General features: G+C 39.1%; 1 protein-coding gene across 1 annotated transcript; it reads right to left on the reverse strand.

The window, feature by feature from the left end:
* On the reverse strand, window positions 1–21,358 carry rnpepl1 (arginyl aminopeptidase like 1). The gene is made up of 11 exons (XM_046865176.1): window positions 19,551–21,358; window positions 13,674–13,814; window positions 10,495–10,646; window positions 9,040–9,156; window positions 7,886–8,121; window positions 6,091–6,204; window positions 5,847–5,959; window positions 4,604–4,712; window positions 3,577–3,801; window positions 3,345–3,487; window positions 1–1,150 (listed from the first exon to the last, which is right to left on the reverse strand). Exons 1-11 carry the CDS (start codon window positions 20,010–20,012, stop codon window positions 884–886), a joined length of 2,079 nt encoding a protein of 692 aa, XP_046721132.1. The 5' UTR covers window positions 20,013–21,358; the 3' UTR covers window positions 1–883.
* Between the last annotated feature and the right edge of the window lie 202 nt (window positions 21,359–21,560).

Raw genomic sequence — 21,560 nt, forward strand, 5'->3', positions numbered from 1 at the left:
TGATATTTCAATAGAAATATTTATTTCACGTGTGTTACAAGGTGGAGCGTTGCAGTAAGTGCTCGCTGCACATTAGATGCTGGTGTGATTTCGGAATGTATTTTCATTTTCCTTTCAAAACTGCAGGCCAAAAGCTTTTATTGCTTTTTGTGGGGCTCTAAATAAAAAAAAAAAAAAAAAAAGAAGAAGCAGCAGCGAAGAAGAGGAAGTAGAACACTTGGAAAGAAGAAGCTTGGAAGCAGATCTTCTGCATGTGCATCAAAGGGAAAAATGGTGTACATTTCATTTTTGGCCAGAATATATGTTGAATCCATGAGCAGCTTTTTTTTCTTTTTTTTTTTCCTCTCCATCACCTGGCTTTTAATTACAGTCTCTGATACTGAGTCCATTACTGGTCACATGGTGTGATCTGAGGTCAGAGGCATATAGAAGTATTCAAGGGTGCAAAACACATTCAGACTGGTGCATAGGCAGAGTGGAAACACACACTATCTCCATCACACACACGTCTTATTACGCGTACACACACACTAACATGGAATTGACAAATGGCAATCTTTAACTGATGCATCCATACGCACCCTCATCTCTCTCTCTCTCTCACACACACACACACACACACACACACACACACACACACACACACACACACACACACACACACACAAACCATCTTTGAACACATCATGTCTGTCCTCCACTTCATTCCACAAAACCTGAGCAGCTTGAACGTGAATATTGAAGGTGCATGTAAAAATCCCAGTGTTGGAGATAACGCACACACGTGCGCACGCACGCACACAAGTGCACACACAGGCCGATCTCCTGCGACAATCTTCTCCGTTCCTTCCTCAGTTCACTTACACTGCAGCGCTCTATAGTGTCACGCAGACACGTTGACGTCCAGCAAGGCCATGGTCCCATTAGTGGGTGGGTCTGGAGGTGGTGACGGAGTGGACTGAGGTGGGCCGACCAGGGCCGGGGTGCTGGAGTTGTTGGCTGTGCTGGTTTGGAACAGAATCTGCTGCAGCGCCTTGCGAAGGTTGGGGTGCAAGCGGTCCTGTGTTTGGTAAAACACCTCGACAGCGAAACACTTCAGGACTCCTCCACACAGGTCCTCGTACAAAGGCACTGTGTACATGCGTGAGGTCTGTGGAGACGAACAGGAAACAGAAGGAAGGAGGTTAAAGTAGAAATTTGCCGGCATAGATGACGTAGACTTTTTGTGAAAACTGGTACCGTAGTATTAATAAAGGCTACAAAGCAGAAGTATACAGTTAGAGGTTTAGTTTAAAGGAGAAAGTGCCAGAAACTTCCACTAGTCAATGTACACCAGTGGTGAGGTAATTAAGTAACTGTAATTCGTTACTGTGCTTAAGTAGCTTTTTCCACGTATTTGTACTTTACTGCAGTATTTCAATTTGGGGACAATTTTACTTCACTACATTTCAAAGTGAAATATCTTTTTACTCAACTACATTTAGTAATATCAGTTGTTTCGTTTTATTTATGAGTGGATAAGAACTTAAAAAAGTGGATTAAAGCCACCAATCAGGGTCGAGCATGTGCTCCGTTTTGAGCTTGTTTTGATCAGGGGTATCTACTTAACACCAACAGTTCAGAATCAGTTCAACAGCAAGCAGAACATTTAGAGAGAGATAAATAATGGACGCAACTCCTGACTCGAACTCACCAAAACACCCGTGAACTTATTTGCACGATTCTATTGAAGTAGTTGAAAAAAAGAGTTTGGGCGCATGATAACTGTAATATATATATATCAGTGTTTGACTCATTATGATCATTCATACCACAGTTTTTCTCAGCTGCTTTGGAGCATTTCTCAAATCATCCTTAATATTTGCAAACTAGTAAGTGCATTTCTCCAAACAATGTGCACAAACAGCACAATAGATTGGATTTCTAGCAAAAGCCTGTACTTTTCTCAGAATCCTTATTTCATCTCTCAAAAGTAAGTATGTGTGTCAATAAACAACTCATTGCCTTTAGAATGAAAAGTCGCTTTGTCATTGTTCACAATCAAGATCATCAAAATGTTTAGTCATGTTGTCAGTATAATGGTGCACAGTTTCAGGATTTCTTGATATAAACTACGGTTTGGATCACAGTGACTGAAAAAGTCAAATTTGATTTCCTTCTGTTTGGCATCTATGAACCACAGCAGCACAAATGTATATTGATTGAAAGAGACCGGACAGGATTCACACTTTTACTGTACTGTACAAGTGTTCTGTTGTTTCTTAGTTCATCCATTGTCATAATGTATAATTCTGTGTTTTGCTCTGTATATACTCCAATTGAAGGTTCACGAGATTCACCTTTGACCTTTTTTAGATAACTAGTTGATTATTGGTTGATCGGATGCCATTCACTCTTCTTCATTAGTGACATTCAAGATTCATCTGCAAATTCATCAATTCAACACATTTACAAATAAAAAGTTTAATAGAAATTTAAGATGACAGATGATGACAACTGGTTTAACCATTTTGCATTCAATGACAAGCAATGAACTGATGCTGAGATGTTTTGGGAGTTAAAACTATTCAGGTGAAACCAGTATAAAATATTTTGAACAACTGATAATGTAGGAAACAGCAGACACTTGTACACAGTTGATTACATGAAAGCGTTTTTTATCAATTTATTGAAAGCAACAAGAAATGTTCATAATATGAGCACAAATTACTAAATGAATTGAACAAGTAGTTTTGGGAATTTAAATTCTGATCTGAGAAACGCTCCAAAGCAACTGAGAAAAACTGTAATAGATCGGCGTGTTCAGAGTAACAGAGTCTTTTCACATAAACCCCAGTTGATTAAGCAAAAGGTCTTAGGAACATTATAGCTGTAATAAATCATAGTATGGATACGTTTAAAGGCGAATACTTTGTATTTAAGTTTAAAGGGAGCCTTTTTACTTTTACTGGAGTAATATTTTATCTACTGTATCTATATTTTAATCTAAAGTACATGGTTTATGTATTTAATCCACCACTGATGTACAAAAACCTGCAAAAAAAGATTTTTATCTCACAAGCATCTGAAACTGAAACTTAACTAATTGAGTAAATCATAAGGTTAAATGCAAAAACATACTGAATAAATAAATAAATAAATAAATAAATAAATAAATAAATAAATAAATAAGAAGTAGTAACTGTGCAGTGATGATATAATGATGGATTATAACAGCTCTAAGAAAAAAAATGTTTCAATTGATCATCAAGAATCAGAGAAAAAGAAATAACGACAACCACAAAGTTCATCTACCTGAGAGCTGTGTGTATCGCTATGCTAGGCTTTTTATCCTACATACTCACATGTTTGTGCAGGAAACTGCGAACGCGATGCAGGTCAGGATAGAAGCTGTTTCTCACAACGACCTGCAGCCAGCGAATCTGCACCTCTGCATTCATGCCATCCAGCAGAACCGAGTAGCAGCTCGATAGGAGACTCATCACTTCTGCAGAGCCATGAGAACAAAACGATATTTGTATATTAAAGCCCTGAGCACAGCGATTCAACGTTCTCGAAATGGAACTAAGTGTTCACCTTGTGGCAGAGGTGAGCGGTCCAGCAGCCGGTCCAGAAAGAGAACGGTCTGGAAGGTGCTCCATGTAGAGATGTCAAAGTTCGCAATGGCTTGACGGTCAAGAGGCTCTGTGCCCCAGAGTTCACACAGCTGCTGGACGGGCCCCGTCAATATGCCCCCGGCGGAGAGATCCGGCTCACATAAAGGAGGACCGCACTCGTTTAGCCAGCGCTCGAACTCCAGTCCTGAGACAAAGATGAGAAAACAAGAACAGATCGTTTCAATGACACGACTCTAGATGTTAGGAATAGTAGTTTCCTACTGGATAATTCTTCACTGCTCGGAGTGTCATATTTGATGTACACAGATCAGGCATAACATTATGACCACCTGCCTAATATTGCATATGTCCCCCTTTTGCTGCCAAAACAGTTCTGACCCATCGAGCATCAACAGCATTAACTTCTTCAGGAATGTGATCTACAGAAGCTCGTCTGTTGGATCGGACCACACAGACCAGCCTTCACTCCTCACGTGCATCAATGAGCTTCGGCAGTCCATGACCCTGTCACTGTTTCACCACTGTTCCTTCTTCTGACCACTTTTGATAGATACTGATGACTGCAGACCAAAAACAGTCTACAAGATGCTCTGACCCAGACGTCTAGACATCACAATTTGTTTCTCGTCAAATTGTTCACTTGCTGCCTAATAAATCCCACCCACTAACAAGTGCCATGATGAAGAGATAATCAGTGTTATTCACTTTACATGTCATAATGTTATACCTGGTCGGTGTATCTGTGTGTGTGTGTGTGTGTGTGTGTGTGTGTGTTTTTGCGCGCGCACACACAAACACACACAAACACACACACACAAATATTATCAATCTGAATTTATATGTAAATGGAATAAGCAAATAATTAAGTACACTGTGTACTGAGTAAAAAAAATAAATAAATAAAAGAGGTATAAAATCTACAGGTTAAAATATAGACAAAGAAGAAGCGCAGGTATTTTTTAAAAGTGTGTGTGATTGCACCTCACCTTCCCGCTGTGCCACGCAACTCTCCTTCAGCTCAGGAAAGAAGCCCAGAAAGAAATCTAACAGGTCCTGAGCAACCACACTGCTGAACCTGAACTGTTCAATGTATGCCTACATAAAGAAGAGGATTACTGTGTGTGTATATTCATTTGATTAAATTCAGTGGTACAACATTTATAATCTTCACAGAATTCTTTTCTGTGTAACCCTACCTTAAAAATACTATTCAAATATGCACCATTTTATTTATTTACAGCTTTTTATCCTTTTAATCTTACACCAGAACATCTGAAACACCTCTGTTCATGTTCACTCTGCCTCTTTGAGCATGGATGCGAGAAAAACGGCATCTAGTTAGACATTTTTTGTGGGGGGAAAATTCTTTAGGCTTTCTTTGGATGCGGAAGCATGAAATGTTCTCTTCGCTTGAAATACGAAACCCAAAACTTTTGCACCAAGATCTCCTCAACCTACACCAGAACATGTCTCTACAACCTACACCAAATCTCCACAAATCTAGAGGAACATCTTAACAGTAGAGTAAAGAATTAAATAGGAAATTATTTTAAAAAAGCACATATGAAACTTATGGTCAGGTGTCCACGAACATTCATACATAAAGTGTGAATATACAATCAGATAGAATAAAGCATTAAGAATCAAACAGCACTGCAGGCATGATTTAAACCCCCAGAACTTGTATTTAAAAAAAAAAAAAAAAAAAAAAAAAAAAAAAAGACAAAAGGTTAACAAAAAGGAACTTTTTGCTATCTAATTAACATATTCTTCATAGTTTTCATAGTTCATAGTTTTTCATAGTTTTCCATTATAAAAGAAAAAATATGGTAATCTGATTCTTCTACAATTATAGTAAGTGCTCACTTACCAAAGTTGAATAAAAAGCCATTAAAGCTCATGTTAATAAACCAGTGATTTGGTAATTGATGCTGTTGCATGCTGTGCTGCTCTACTCCGCAGATCTGCATAGCTTTTTTTTACTTTAAAAACCTAGTACACACTACACCAGGACTCACAAGCGGCCGTAAGCGACGTTCTGTACTTCCTAAATAAACTATTAAACTGCTGATGAGACACGGTTCTGATCAGGAAGTGTTTAGTTAGATTCCAGGTACTACCGGTAAATGTTTAGACTGTTATAGATCTTATATAGAAGAGACTTTTCTGAATATTTAAAAGCTCATTAGAGTCAGAGGAACGGCACTATAGTCTTCTCACGGCACTGACCTTGAGGAAAGTGTCAAATCTTTTGATGTCACCGCATAGTTGTGAGAGGTACGAGACAAAGCAAAAGCCTTTCTCATAGGTGAACAGGTTCATCAGACTGCTGGGGTTAACCCCTGAGGTAAAAATAGAGAGGCAATGATGGATTGACAATTAGAGATAGAATACACTTAATTATGTACATTGGAATGGACTGTGAACACAAACTAGTGCTCTTTCTGTAAACAGAATGTTTGAGGTGTGTTACCTGGCTCAAACTTGGCTTGCAGCTTGCTCACTGGATTGTTGTCTCCGAGAAGACGCATTTGTCTGTGCAGCGCGTCCAAACGAAAGACCGTCTCCAGACAGGTGAGGGCTTCGCCTGCAAAAAAACAAACAAACCCTGAATTAATGAAAAAAAGACACACCTCTGTTTACTGTGTGGAAATTTACTGAAGCTACTTCACTGAAACAGCTGGGGGGGACAAAAAACCACCTGCTCGGTTTTCTTTGGTTGCCACCTGTAAGCAGCTGTGATCCTTTCTGAACAGAGAAACATAACACCTGAACGTTTTGGAAACATAGAGTTCAGGGAAAATGAAAATTTTGTGCAAATGCTCCTTTAGCCCCGAATGTGTTTATTTGCATACATGTATACACAATGTATGCCGCCCACAGACCTAAATGTATTGCAGAATGGGAGCTTTTGTGGTTTCTTTCAACAGAGTGGATATAATGGTACTCATTTATCAGGATTAAAATAGTAAATCAAACCTGGGAAACTGCACACAAATGCCAGGATTAAACCTGAAATCCTGGCCCTAAAATTCAGCAATTCTACTGTAACTAATCACTGTATTATACAGTGTAATTTATATATTTGTAAAATATAAGATGTACCAGATGACATCAAAACATTGCAGTTAAAACAAATAAAATTAAGCCATTCGATTAGAAAAAAAAAAAAAAAAAAAAGAAAAGTGTTTCTGTGGAAGGTGCAGTGGCTAAGCTGCATTATTAGAAAACTGACACACTTCCAACACTTAGATGTCCTTTTGTTGTTTGCAGCTGGCTATAAGCTTTGGCTTTTATAGATTTTGTGGGTGTTGCTAAATATAAATCAACTGCAGTTGTAGACTAAGTACATGTACTATGTACTTGAGTTAAAGTAAAGGTAAAATATTACTCCAGTAAAAGTAAAAATGCTACCTTTAAAATTTCACTTGAGTATAAGCACATATGTATCCAAAGTACTATGATTTATTACAGCTATAACGTTCCTATTTTATTTTTAGCCACAAGACTCTTTGCCTAATGAACTGGGTTTGTGTGAAAAGACTCTAATGTTACTTTTAACACACTGATCTATTATTAGAATGATATTAATGAGTCAACTGAGTTTCAACTTCTTCAGAAAAATCGTGCAAATAAGTTCACGTGTGTTGTGGCGAGTTCGAGTCAGGAGTTTCTTCCATCATTTATTCCTTTCAAATGTTCTGCTTGCTGTTGAACTGATGCTGAACTGTATATTGGTGATAAGTAGATATCACCAAGCGTCAATCAAAACAAATGCAATACAGACCACGTGCTCTACCCTGATTGGTGGATTGATGCGTGTTTGACCAGTTAAGTTTTTATCCTCATAAATAAAAACGAACGACTGATTTTGCAAAATGTAGTTGAGTAAAAAGTACGAAATTTGGCTTTGAATGTAGTAAAGTTAAGGCTAAAAATCTCCCCGAATGGAAATACTTCAATAAAGTACAGATACGTGAAAAAGCTACTTACGTACAGTAACGAATTACATTGACTTTGTTACTGTTCACCACTGATCAGCTGTGATCATTTACGAGTGAGTCCAATTTATACATATTTATGTATACAAATTCACCACTACTAAAACATTTGAAAATCTGGAGAAAATTTACATACAACTTCACAAAGAAAAAAAAAAAAAAGTTAAGGCCCAATACTAGACCATGTACATAGTTTCTGGAAACTAAAGCGATGAGATTGTGGGTGTGTGTGGGGGTGTGTGGGTGGGTGTGTTTGTATGCGTGTACCATAAACCTCTGTAGTGATGCGCCTCTGTGCGTATGTGGCCAGCCCTTCGCTGAGCCACATCTCCTCCCAGGTGGCGTTTGTGACGGCGTTTCCGAACCAGCCATGAGCGATTTCGTGAATGACGTCAATCAAGAGGAACTCCTGACTTTCCAGGATGGAGGAGATGATGAAGGTGAGACATGGGTTCTCCATGGCCACGATAGGAAATGAAGGAGGGAGGAAAACAATGTCATACCTATGGAGGGAAGATATTCAGGAATGGGTCATATCCTGTGCATAACATAATCCCAAAATCCTAAAATGCAATCCTACAATGATGTTGCTCATTTTTGATTAGGGCTGCAACAGTCAGTTAGTAACGTCAGGTAGTGAGATGTAGGGTGAGGAGGCCTGGGTACAGCCAGCATTCCAATTCATCCCCAAGGGTGTTCAATAGGGTTGAGGTCAGAGACCTATAGCACCAAGATTTTCCACTCCAACCCATATAAACCATATTTTCATGGAGCTGGCTTTGTGCACAGGGGCATTGTCATGCTGAAAGAGGTTTGGGGTCTCCTAGCTAAAGTTAAGGGAAATTTCATGCTACTGCATCTTAAGACATCCCTCACAATTGTGTGCCTCGAATTTTGTGGTAACAAAAACAAACAAACAAACATTTAACTGTACAATACATATGGCTTGTGTCCCTAGATGTCAATTTAACATATATGTATTTATATATAATTTTTTTTTTTTTTTACTTGTCTTGTAAGAATTCAAGCAAATCAAGGCTTGAATTGCTGTCATTGTACTTAAATTGTGCACAAATAAATAAATAAATAAAACACAGTTCATTTGCTTTCGTGTGACTAAATATCTTTACGGTGTATAGAATAAAACACAACAAAAAATGTGCTTGATATTGTTAAAAAACATTTCAATAATTTTTTTTTAATATTGACTAAAAAATTAATTTAAAAAAGAATTTTTTTTTTTACTTAATTCACTGATAATTAAAACTACCTACAGCAAGTTTGATGTGTCTTTGGTACACGAGTGTATGAAATGCAACAGTGCATTGTTTCATAGCTAATAATAGCCTCTTGTTCCTAACAACATATTAAAAGGGATTAATATGCACACAGCAGTCGAGTTCAGATGGACAGACACTCACCTGCCCCACACATAAGAGCCAAAGAGCTGCTCGGCCACGTCCAGGCAGCGCTCCACGCTGCCTCCCAGCTTACTGACAGCAGAAGTCAGGAGACAGGGCTCAGCCCACACACGGCTCCTACGTGCAGACACACACACACACACACACACATGCACTCAAAATTTTTATGATCATATTTAACACGAATATGACGAGACACGGCACATTGTTAGTCGACAGTCCATGAAAAATAAAACTATAGTTACTGTCAGTCATTTAGACAAAAAACTAGAGAATAAAACCAAATGCTGCTCAACACTGCTTGGCACATAGTAAAGCATGGTGGTGGTAGCATAATGATGGGAGTCCTTTTGGTTACCATGGGTTTTTTTTGTGTTTAATACTTATGCATGCAATTCAGTTCATCTAAATCTCCTCCTCCTTTATGCTTAATGACAGTTTGATACAAGTTGTCCTATAAATTAATAACTATAAATAACTAAAAATGATATTTAATAAAGGCTGCACATCTCTTAGTCTTTAATCCATTTGATTTTTTTACATCCACATATAATGTCTGTCTGAGGAAGCTTTTTAATCCTCCATGGAAATCTGACCATGTGACCACAAGGCTACCGGGCCTGCACTGAATGGACTTTGAAACTTAAAAAAAAAAAACCTCACCACTGAGCCACATGACCACACTGTTTGCAATTTTGTTGACAACTTCTGGGTCCATTTACTCTCACTTTGTATCTGAGCTTAAATACGTGGTGCCCTGAAAGGTATCTGGCTGATAAAAAATTATCAGGAATGTTCTAAAAGCCTGTTGTAAACGCTCTAATTCCCAGTGTGTTTTTGTATTAAGCTATAAAGAAGGAGCCTGGAGGACATCATCTCACTTTTCCAGCCATATGTGGTTCTTCCCCAAACTGGTCAACAAGTCTTTGGATAAAGTAGCTTGAAATTTTCTCTTCACTTACACTAGGAGACCCAAATAATGCCCCTGTGGCACAAGCCAGCTTCATGAAGATATGGTCGACATGGTTGGAGTAAAAGATCATGAGTGGCCTTTTATAAAGCTCTTACTTCAACCCTATTGAACACCTTTAGGATGAATTGAAACACTGATTGCACCCCAGGCCTCCTCACCCGGTACCTTTGCAAAATCCCATTAAGCACACTCCAAAATTTTGTGGGACATCTTTCCAGAAGAGTGGAACAGAGAACTGAATGGGAAATGGGATGTTCAAAAAGGTACATATGAATCTAATGGTGAGGTGCATTTGACTAGTCATTAATGAACAACTTTAAAATTGTAATTGTTGCAGTAAGATATTAGGAACGATATACGAGATGTACCATGAACTTTAGAGCCATTGAATTTGCTTTAAATGTGGCAGCAGTGTTGAATTTTTTTTTAAATACCAAAAAAATAAAATAAAAAACATCTTTTAATAATCTCGTCGCACGCACCTGGGTCCGATGTCAGCGTGCTGTAGATTTCCAGCCACAAGTGCCACCAAGTAGGCAGGAACAGGGTACTCCATAGAGAACTGGAACAGCCGGTCCTGCTTAGAGTACACACTCCTGGAGGCACTCATTAGCACCGTCACTCCATCTGGAACCTGCCAGACCACACAAAGAAGAAAAGCTAAGAAACTGAACGTGCCTTCACTGAAAGTGAGAAAAGGGAGGCGTGTGAAAACCGAAGTTGAATCGAAAAAAAAAAGAAAAAAAAAGAAGAAAGCAAGATCAAAAAGAAGACACGCTGTATCAAGATTGTGAAACTCGCAGTGTTATTTCACAGATTATTCCCGAGATTACGGAACATGACATATCAGGAAGTGCCATTACAGGAAAACAGTCAGCAATGAGGTCATGTGATGTGAGAATCAGCTCTCTTTAACAGTGTTTTATTCATCTTACACTACAGCAATTTTTGTTTATTAAAGAACATATACTGTTGTCGTTTTGTTGCGTATTGTTCATTAATGCCATGCCATCATCTGAGCCCATTTCAATGGCAAGATCAAGACCTTCCATATAATGTTCCATTATTATCTTAGGTAATGCATTTTGGAAGATTTATATATGTACTTTTTGAGTAGAAAAGCTGTCTTTTGGTTTTTAAGTGTATTGCAGTTCATTAATGTGTGTTTTATGGTCATGTTTGTTTTATATTGATGACATGTTCAGGGTTCTTCTCTATTTAGCAGTAGATGCTAAATTTAATATTGCACATAATACCAGCTACAAATGGCCAATCCCTCATCTGCCGTTCCATCTTGTGAACTTGGGTATAGGAGAGACGAGTTCCATAAATGTTAAATACAGAGTGAGTACACCCCTCATATTTCAGCAACTATTTTAGTTTATCTTCTCAATGAACAATACTAAAGAAATGAAACTTGGATTAATTTTACAGTAGTTAATGTGCAGCTTGTATAGCAGAGCAGATTTACTGTCATCAAAAAATAACTCAACAGTCATTATTCTCTAAATAACTGGCAACAAAAATGAGCCAGTTATTTTTGTCTGCTTGACAGGACCATACAAATTTGTGTATCTTGTATTAGAGCAGTTAAATTTTGCTCTTAATTTGGTGCTTTGAGTACAATTCTCTCATACTGACCACTGGATGTTTAACATGGTACCTCATGGCAAATAACTGAGGATTTGCGAATTAGAATTTTTTTCTCTCCACAAAGATGGACGAGGCAATAAGAAGATCAGTAACAGCCTGAAACTCAGTTACAGTACAGTAGGCAGGGTCATAAAGATGTTTTCCAAGATGGATTCCACTCAGAACAGGCCTCGCATGGGTCTATCAAAGACGTTGAGTCCTCGTGCAGTGTGTCAGCTGCTTTAAAAAATAGACACGAGTGCTGCAGCATTGCTGCAGAGGTTGCAGAAGTGGAAGGTCCACTCGTCACACTGCAACAAGTCGGTTTGCAGAAGGAAACCTCATCTGAAACTGGCTCAAAAGAAAGCTTGCAAACAGTTTGCTGAAGACGACCTGTCCAAGAGCATGAATTACTGGAACCATGTCCTGTGTTCTGGTAAGAGTAAGATAGACTTGTTTCGGCTCAGATGGTATCCAGCATGTGCGGCGACGCTCTGGTGAGGAAGACCAAGAAAATTGTTTCTTGCCTACAGTCAAGCATGGTGGTGGTAGCATCATGGTCTGGGGCTGCATGAGTGCTGATGGTACTGGTGAGCTGCGGTTCATGGAGAGAAAAACATTGATTCTGACATGTTCTGTGACATGCTAAAGCAGAACATGATGCCTTCCTTTAGAAACTGGGCCGATCAGCAGTTTTCCAACATCATAACAGACCAAACACACTGCCAAGATAAAAACTGCCTTGCCGAGAAAGCTGAAGGTGAAGGTGATAGAGTGGCCAAGTATGTCTCCAGACCTGAACCCTATTGAGCACCTTTGGGGCATCCTCAAGCGGAAAGTGGAGAAGCGCCACAAGGCTAACATCCAGCAGCACCGTGATGTCATTATGAAGGAGTGGAAGAGGATCCCAACAACAACCTGTGCAGCTCTGATGAATTCCATGTCCAGGAGGATTAGGGCAGTAATGGATAACAATGGTGCTCACACAAAACATTGACACTTTCGACACAATAATGTTGTTATTGAAATCTATACTGTTATACAAGCTGCATGTTGGATACTCAAAGTATATCCAAGTTTAATTTTTATAGTATTGTCCCTTGAGAAGATATAGTAAAATGGTTGCTGAAATGTAAGGGGTATACTCACTTTTTTTGAGATACTTTAAATATACAGTACAGACCAAAAGTTTGGACACACCTTCTCATTCAAAGAGTTTTCTTTATTTTCATGACTATGAAAATTGTAGAGTCACACTGAAGGCATCAAGGGCTATTTGACCAAGAAGGAGAGTTATGGGGTGCTGCGCCAGATGACCTGGCCTCCACAGTCACCGGACCTGAACCCAAATCGAGATGGTTTAGGGGTGAGCTGGACCGCAGAGTGAAGGCAAAAGGGCCAACAAGTGCCAAGCATCTCTCGGGGAACTCCTTCAAGACCATTTCAGGTGACTACCTCTTGAAGCTCATCAAGAGAATGCCAAGAGTGTGCAAAGCAGTAATCAAAGCAAAAGGTGGCTACTTTGAAGAACCTACAATATGAAATTTTTCTGTTGTTTCACACTTTTTTGTTATGTATATAATTCCATATATAATTCCACGTGTTAATTAATAGTTTTGATGCCTTTAGTCTGAATCTACAATTTTCATAGTCATGAAAATAAAGAAAACTCTTTGAATGAGAAGGTGTGTCCAAACTTTTGGTCTGTACTGTACATCACAAAGGTTCACCATATCATTAAAAAATATATTGTTAAATATCTTTTTAATTATATTTGCTTTCATTTGTTTATTATTGATTTGATTAGCTGTTACTATGGAATCGATAAATGAGATCCTTGAATATAAATGGGCTGCTGTGTAAATATCTCCAGTGGTCTTTCTTTTTTTCCACTTTGCTTCCGATCTATGCATTAGATTTACCTCAGAACTTTGCTGATTAGTGTAGCTAAATGCTAGATGTACATACAGAGCATAAGCCCTTAATTCTGTGCATGCTGATCTGGTAGTTAAATGTAAATCCCACTCACCCTGATGGTAGCTGAGTAGGTGCTTTTGACAGCTGGAGTGTCAAAGCAGGGGAAAAAAGAACGATTGCACACTGAGTGACCCTGAGTGAAGACCAACGGCCGCGTTTGACCACACGTTAGCTCAGTGTCCAACCACCAGATCTGAGAGAGAACAAGACAAAATCACACAATCAAAAAAATAATACAGACATTTCAATGGATCACTTCCACTTTAACTGAATTCAAGTTATAACATGTTTGGTGTGTTTTATTTTGCTTTAGGGCTATGCCATAAGGGAAGCTATCGGTTTAGCACTTTGCCTCATTAATAACATTTGCAATATCAGAAACAGCTTCAGAAAAAAACCTGAATGGGTTTAAAACCTGAATGAGCTTTTCTCAATGAATGTTGTCCCAAAGCAGCTTTACAGAACTTAAGAATTAAAGTGAATGATGTGTGTTTACCCCTGAGCAGCCTGGGGTGACTGTAGCAAGGAAAAACTCCATTAGATGAATGAGGAAGAAACCTTGAGAGGAACCACACTCAAAAGGGGAACCCATTCTCATTTGGGTGACATCAAGAGTGTGATTATAAATCTTTAAAACAATACAGAACAACTACTGTATGGGTAACTACAGTGCCAGTCTAGGAAACACAGTCTTTATTGAGACACGTGCACGTTAATTTGGTTTATATTCAACAAACTAGGTCATTTAACAGCATGAAGATATACTTTGACCAAAGAAATAAAAAATGTTACAATTAAACTTTAATTAAAAATCCTCCCTTGAATATCAATTCTACACACTCAGGACCTTTGGTTTCTCCAAACATTCAACTGAAATTCTTTGCCATGCATCTTTCTGTAGTTGGATATTTCAATTGTGATCCAATTCATCCCAGAACAATTCAATAGGATTTAGAAATGGAGATTGGCTTATTCCATGATAGAGAACACACCAGCTGTTTGTGATCTAAATAAACGCTTACAGAGCTTGGATATATGCTTTGGATCATTGTCTTGTTGTATGGTGAAGTTGGTTCCAATTAGCCCCAGTGCAGACTTGACATGCCTGTTATTGAATTCAACATCAAACCATTAGGCTTCAACCTATATGTCAGACTGTGAGTCTGTGGCAATCTGCTAACATCCTGTTCTCTGTTTTAGACAAGTTCTTCTGTTAGAGACAAAAATGTCAAATTTGTAGCTCCTGTGCAAAAGGACTTTTAGACGTCAAACATGTCTTGGCTGTTTGACTACATTTGGGTTAGGCAAGGAATTGAGCTGAAGTTTCATGTTTACCATATTCAGGTATGTCATAGGAAAGATAACCCACTTTATTTTTGCTTAGCCAACTCTTATCCAGAATAACTATGGGACTGACCCGGAAAGCAGCCCAACTCCTCAGGAATGCACTTGAATCATCAAAATATCTGACTTGGAAAACTTCACTGAAAGGAAGGCATCATTTCAGGCATTTGGGTGAAACCATTAAAGCGAAGCAGCACAACAAATGACAACCACCTATCAATTGACAATGCTTTATAAATGAAACTAGGATATATTTTAGAGTAGTAAATGTGCAGCTTGTACAGCAGTAGATTTACTGTCCTCTAAAAATAACTCAACATACAGCCATTACTGTCAAAATAGCAGCACTGTGTGAGCACCATTGTTTTCTAATAGCCTTAATCCTCCTGGTCATGGTATTCACCAGAGCTGCACAGGTTGTTGATGGGATCCACTTCCACTCCTCCATAATGACATCGGGAAGCTGCTGGATGTTAGACACATGGTGCTTCTCTCCATAGGGTCTGGAGACATACTTGGCCACTCCATCACCTTCACCTTCAATGAACCAGTTGTCATCTTAGCGATGTGTTTGGGGTCGTTATCACGTTGGAAAACTGCTGCTCGTCCCAGGTTCTGAAGGATGGCATCATGTTCTGCTTCAGAATGTCACAGTACATTTTGGAATCCATGTTTCCTTCAATGAACTGCAGCTCCCAAGTACCAGCAGCACTCAGATACTCCTCACCAGGGTGTCACCACACATGCTGGACACCATCTGAGCCAAATAAGTTTATCTTAGTCTCAACAGACCACTAAGCATGGTTGAACTAATAATTCATGCTCTTGAAAAGGTCTTCTTCAGCAAACTGTTTGCAGGCTTTCTTGTGAGCCAGTTTCAGAAAAGGTTACCTTCTGAGACGACCATGCAAACCGTGTGTTTTTTTAAACCAGCTTCTCCACCTGACGCACTGCACATAGACTCAACTTCTTCGATAGACTCATGTGAGGTCTGTTCCGAGTGGAACAAGTCTTGGAAAACCTCTGTATGACCCTGAACACTGTACTGTAACTCAGTTTCAGGGTGTTACAGATCTTCTTTTAGCCTCAGCCATCTATGTTGAGAGAAACAATTCTAATTCTCAAATCCTCAGAGTTTTTTGCCATGAGGTGCCATGTTGAACATCCAGTGGTCAGTATGAGAGAATTGTACACCAAGCAAAGATTTTAACTGCTCTAATACAAGATACACACATTTGTATGTCAAGCAGACAAAAACATGAACATGATGAATTTGATTTTCCATGGTGCGGTGACTTTGCATTTTGACAAAAATGGCTGTATGTTGAGTTACTTTCAGAGGACAGTTAATCATTGTTATAATATTGTCCCTATATATATATATATATATATTTATTTTCATGACTATGAAAATTGTAGAGTCACACTGAAGGCATCAAAACTATGAATTAACACATGTGGAATTATATACATAACAAAAAATGTGAAACAACTGAAAATATGTCATATTGTAGGTTCTTCAAAGTAGCCACCTTTTGCTTAGATTACTGCTTTGCACACTCTTGGCATTCTCTTGATGCCTACTTTGAAGAACCTACAATATGACATATTTTCAGTTCACTTTTTTGTTATGTATATAATTCCACATGTGTTAATTCATAGTTTTGATGCCTTCAGTGTGACTCTTCAATTTTCATGAAAATAAAGAAAACTCTTTGAATGAGCAGGTGTGTTCAAACTTTTGGTCTGTACTGTATATATAATATATATATACACACATACACATACATATATTATATATATATATATATATATATATATATATATATATATATATATATATATATATATATACACACACACACACACACACACACACACACACACATACATACACGTATGTATGTATATACACATGTACATTTATATTATATATACACATATATACATACATATATATACACATATATATATATATATATATATATATATATATATATATATATATATATATAAAACTAGAAATCAAGTGGAATATTAGATAGCACAGAGTCACTCTTCCGGTTAAGAGTCTCTGTTCGCTGCTATATTTAGTGCAGGGATGAAATTCTGCCTTCACCGATACGCTCTGTAAACAATAGTCATTGTGCCACGTGGTGACTGCAAGCCTGAATGCCATTTTATCAAGCAAACAGCTGTCTAACTGTAGTTCAGTCCAGCAAAAATGTTCCTGCTCTTATACATGTGCTGATGAACAGATGAGACATTCCTGCTTTTGTTTACTGAATATTCATACCGTTAAATCAGGTTCCAATTCGCTCATTAATTCAATGACAAGGTTAAGCCGGGGCTGCTTTATATGCATCGCTGAGCGAGAAGACGTTTCCAATCATCAACAAGGGCGTTCTAAATTTATGAACCATGTGCAAATGCAGTCTCTTTGGGCTCAGTGCCCATCTCTTAAAAATTCCACATCTTTAATCCTCTTGACAGTCCTCTCCATACAATCCAAGAAGACTTCGCTAATCAGATCTACAATCACCCCCAATAGAACATAACAAGCATAATAGGAATTACAATTAAACTAACAATGAATAAAGCTATTTTTTAGGGAATTGCTGACATGCAAATCTGCAGGCATCTCATCCCCTATCTTTCAGCACCATATCCAGATAACCCAGGAAATTACACAGTTTAAAACAGGGTTGGAGCTATAAAGTACAGAAAGATAGAGTCCCAGAAACACTGTAATTAAGCAATATCATATCACACTGTTGGGCTGAATCTTTGCATGGCTATAGATAAGCCTCGTTGTCAATAGGATCTTGCTTTACGTTTTCAACAGACCTTTTAATGCAAAAACAATATTGTGTGAATTATATTTCAGGCACAATATGGCAAAATCATTTAGCTTTTCAGGAAGCCACAGCTAGATAATGTGGATGGCGCCACACAAAACCTGACAACCGTAGTCTGTAGTAAGCGCAGTAAAGGTTTCAATGCAAAAAACTAGAAGCGAGAAATGGAAATGTATGTAGTAAACACAGACGAGCAGAGTAATATAAAACAGTCTAATATACAAGCCTTATGAAACGAAATACCAGCTCTCGTGAAATGCAACTCGCCCAATCAAATTAGTGAACTGGAGTATGATTATGTTATAACAATGATTCTCAGCTTCAGCCTTGCCAAACCCATATTGGCTGAGGTCAGGAGGATCAGCGAAACGTAAAATTCCTCTAGCTATTGTGTCCCAACGGCTGGAGCTGGGACTCACTGTATTGTTTATATTCAGTCCCTGGTTTATTAGATACATCAACTTTATAGCCACACACACTATGTAATTTTATAGATATTAAATTACTGATTGCATCCCTTTTTTTGCTACTGCACCTGATACTCGTGTAGAAGCACCAGAGACTAGAACATAAGTTTTAGATGTTTGCAGAATGGTCCACCACTCAACATTATATCTGCTCAGATGTGGTCATATGGCCAAGTCGTGCCTTTTCATTGATTGTGGGTGTAAAAGCGGGTCGACAAGCTTCAAACCTACTTCAAGTCAAGTAGAAGTGGTTCTCAGTAGAGTAATCTCCATCTTACACTTTTCGATTGGTTTTCCTTTTTCACCTCATCAGGTGATAAAGTGGGTATGTTAGAGAAAGTAAAGACACAGAAACAGGGACCAGAACCTAATAAAAATAGCCAGGACAGAAAACTAAGTGTATTCTTAACAGTCCCTCATGGACATTTTGGTTTGATAGGACACTTGAAATCACCCAATTAATCAATCATGTCTGTTAATCATGAATAATATCTGGAGGTCCTCAGGTTTCCATACATGCTCCTGAAGGAGAACCCCCTTGTCCTTCCTTTTTAATATTCCCAATTAAAAACCACTAAATGTGTAGGACACCTGAGACTCCAGGGTCAGATTTGGAAACGTGTGACCTACGTTTCAGTAGGTATACACTGCATTTTGTCAACCGCTTTTACTTCTTTTATCAGTAAAGACCTACCACTGAATATACGACCAAAGTTTAATAGATATTATTTGGATAATGAAGCATTGATGATGATCAAACACATTTCACCTTCTCAGGTGATTTAAAGTTGAAGTGCGAATGTTAGAAGATAAAAATAACCAAGAATGAAATAGTGAAATAACCAACACAGGAAAGTGAGTGTACTCTTAACAGTCCCTCATGGACATTCAATGGCAATGGGACAATTGAAATGAGCTTTAGCAAAGGTCAACCACCCAAATACTACCATCTGCTGTGGTCGTATATAATATAGTAGTCTGTCTTTACTGATGGAAAGAGTAAAATCCTCTGACAAATGAGTGTATACCTACTGGTTCCCTGACCCTGGAATCCCCTGGGTTTTACACATTCAGTGTTTAATGTTGAAATGGGAATACTAAAGGAACCTGGACAGGGGGTGGACCAGGAATGGAAACCTGGTGAAATGAACATGTGTTTCATCAGTGTTATCAGTCTAATACACCCTCATAGAGACATTCAGGGTTTTTGGGGACGCTTGAAGTGGTGTCTCTAGGAGGCGGAATGTGTTGGTGGATTACCGCAGGTCCGTCCGTGGTGGTGTAGCGGACGGTGACCCGGAAGGGCCGGTGCGGCCGGATGGAGGCGGCGGGGAGCGCGATTCGGAGCGAGGACCCGTAGTCGGTGAACGGCACGAGGTTGTAGGAGAGAGAGAAGACGGTATCGGGGGACCCGGATGTCCCCGGGACCTTGCAGTCGACAGAATGGATGAGTAAAGACGGGTGGACGTCTAGCACAAGTGCCTGGACCCCGGGTTGCAGGATCGCCAGCTCCAGGACCTGCCAGCCTGTGATCCGCTTTAAGTCGAAGTTCAGCCGCAGGTCGAGGTGAAAGTGGCGCAGCGAGAAGCTGTGGAAGTTGGACGCCGACGCGACGTCTACCAGCCGGCAGCGGCCGAGCGACCGAGGTCCGTCCCGAGCTTTACCCGGCACCGGCAGCGCCTTCCGGCAGCAGCAGCACAGCGCCGCGTTCAGCTCGGCCATGGCAGCGCTCAGCACCGCGTCGAGTTATAAAAGGCAAAGACAAAAAAAAAAAGTAACAAAAGAACACAAAAAAAGTTTGCGTGATCCCGCGGTACACAAACTTTACAGCTGCGGCATGGCACCTTATTTTTCTCCTGGAACAAAAGCTGTAAAGTTTTCTACTGGATCCAGAGTCATTCCAGCAAAAACGGGAGCAAGAACCAATACTACACAACATCTACGTGAAATCCATCGGGGCCGCAGAGATCAACCAGTCGATCAATCCATCCTCCATCAACAGCACAATTATTCTGGCTTTCAGTGAAGCGCCTGGGTGAAAAACCTGGGGGGGGGAAAGCACCACCGTGGAGCTGAAATGAACGAATGTATGTTGAGTGACTCCCTTTACAAAACAGGAAGTGAAAACAAGGAGGAGGAGGAAATCGCACGGAGCTCAGAAAGTTTTGGAAAAGCCAGAGGGCGCTGTTGAGTCCTTAGAGAGAACCAGCACACCAGGGATGTCCAACTCAATTATAGAGGGGACCAAAATAAAATAATTTGTCTAAGTAAAAAGACAAACACTATCAACATGAATATAAAGAACAAGATAGATAGGATACATAATAATTGATTTTCTTACAGATCACCCATCACTATATCACTCTGTTCTCTTCATCTGCCTCATTGAAACCAACCACCTGCATGTCTTCCCTCACTACATCCATAAACCTCCTCCTTGGGCTTCCTATTTTCCTTCTCCTAGTTTTACCTTTACAACAGATCATTTACATCAATCAGCCATATCTTTAGAAACACCTGCTTTATATTGTCTACATCTCTCTTGTGACACAAAAACAGCTCTGACTCACCAAGGCATGGACTCCATAAAACATCTGAAGGTGTGCTGTGATATCTGGTACCAAGACATTGCCAACAGATCCTATAAGTCCTGTATATTGCAAGGCTGTCGCTCACATCGCTCTACGCATCCCCATTTATGCTTTCAACACATCGACTTCAAGAACCGATACCACATTGAGGTTGAATTCTGGAAACGATCGGAAGGCGTGCATTACATTTTGTATTACAGCATACATTTTACATGAAGAATAAATCTATATTAATGCTATATTTCTTGGCTATGCTTTTATCCACATGCCATCCCACAAAGAATGCTTACTATTTAATATGTCAAGTAACAAGTACCATTTTATCCATAATATGGATATTTATATGGATCCTGCTGCTTTAAAAGTGTCTTAAAATACACAGTAGCAACAAGTATGATGCCATGTAGAGATGTTTAACAAACACAACTGATTAGCAGAGATTCTTCTCGGAGTCCACTGCTATAAACCAAGACCTGCATACACACTGTGATATATTTAGGCAGTTTGTTTTCCTGTTGCTCTGGGAACTGTCCCTGCCTGTATACAAAACAGACCTTATTCATTAAATTTGCGTACAGTCGGATCTAATTATAAAAACATGCGTCGACAAGTTCCTCTGATGATTTCCCTGTCCATCAGTTTCATCTTTGTGCATCTGTATGATCAAATTTAACTGTGT

This window comes from Silurus meridionalis, chromosome 13 (assembly GCF_014805685.1).
Source record: "Silurus meridionalis isolate SWU-2019-XX chromosome 13, ASM1480568v1, whole genome shotgun sequence".
NCBI lineage: Eukaryota > Metazoa > Chordata > Actinopteri > Siluriformes > Siluridae > Silurus > Silurus meridionalis.

Coding starts and splice junctions, on each gene's coding strand:
- rnpepl1 (XM_046865176.1), bottom strand. CDS start 20,012: ATGGCCGAGCTGAACGCGGCGCTGTGCTGCTGCTGCCGGAAGGCGCTG. Junction 5,960..6,090: donor GCAAGCCAAGTTTGAGCCAG/GTAACACACCTC, acceptor TTTTTACCTCAG/GGGTTAACCCCAGCAGTCTG. Junction 1,151..3,344: donor GCAGTTTCCTGCACAAACAT/GTGAGTATGTAG, acceptor TCGTCTCCACAG/ACCTCACGCATGTACACAGT.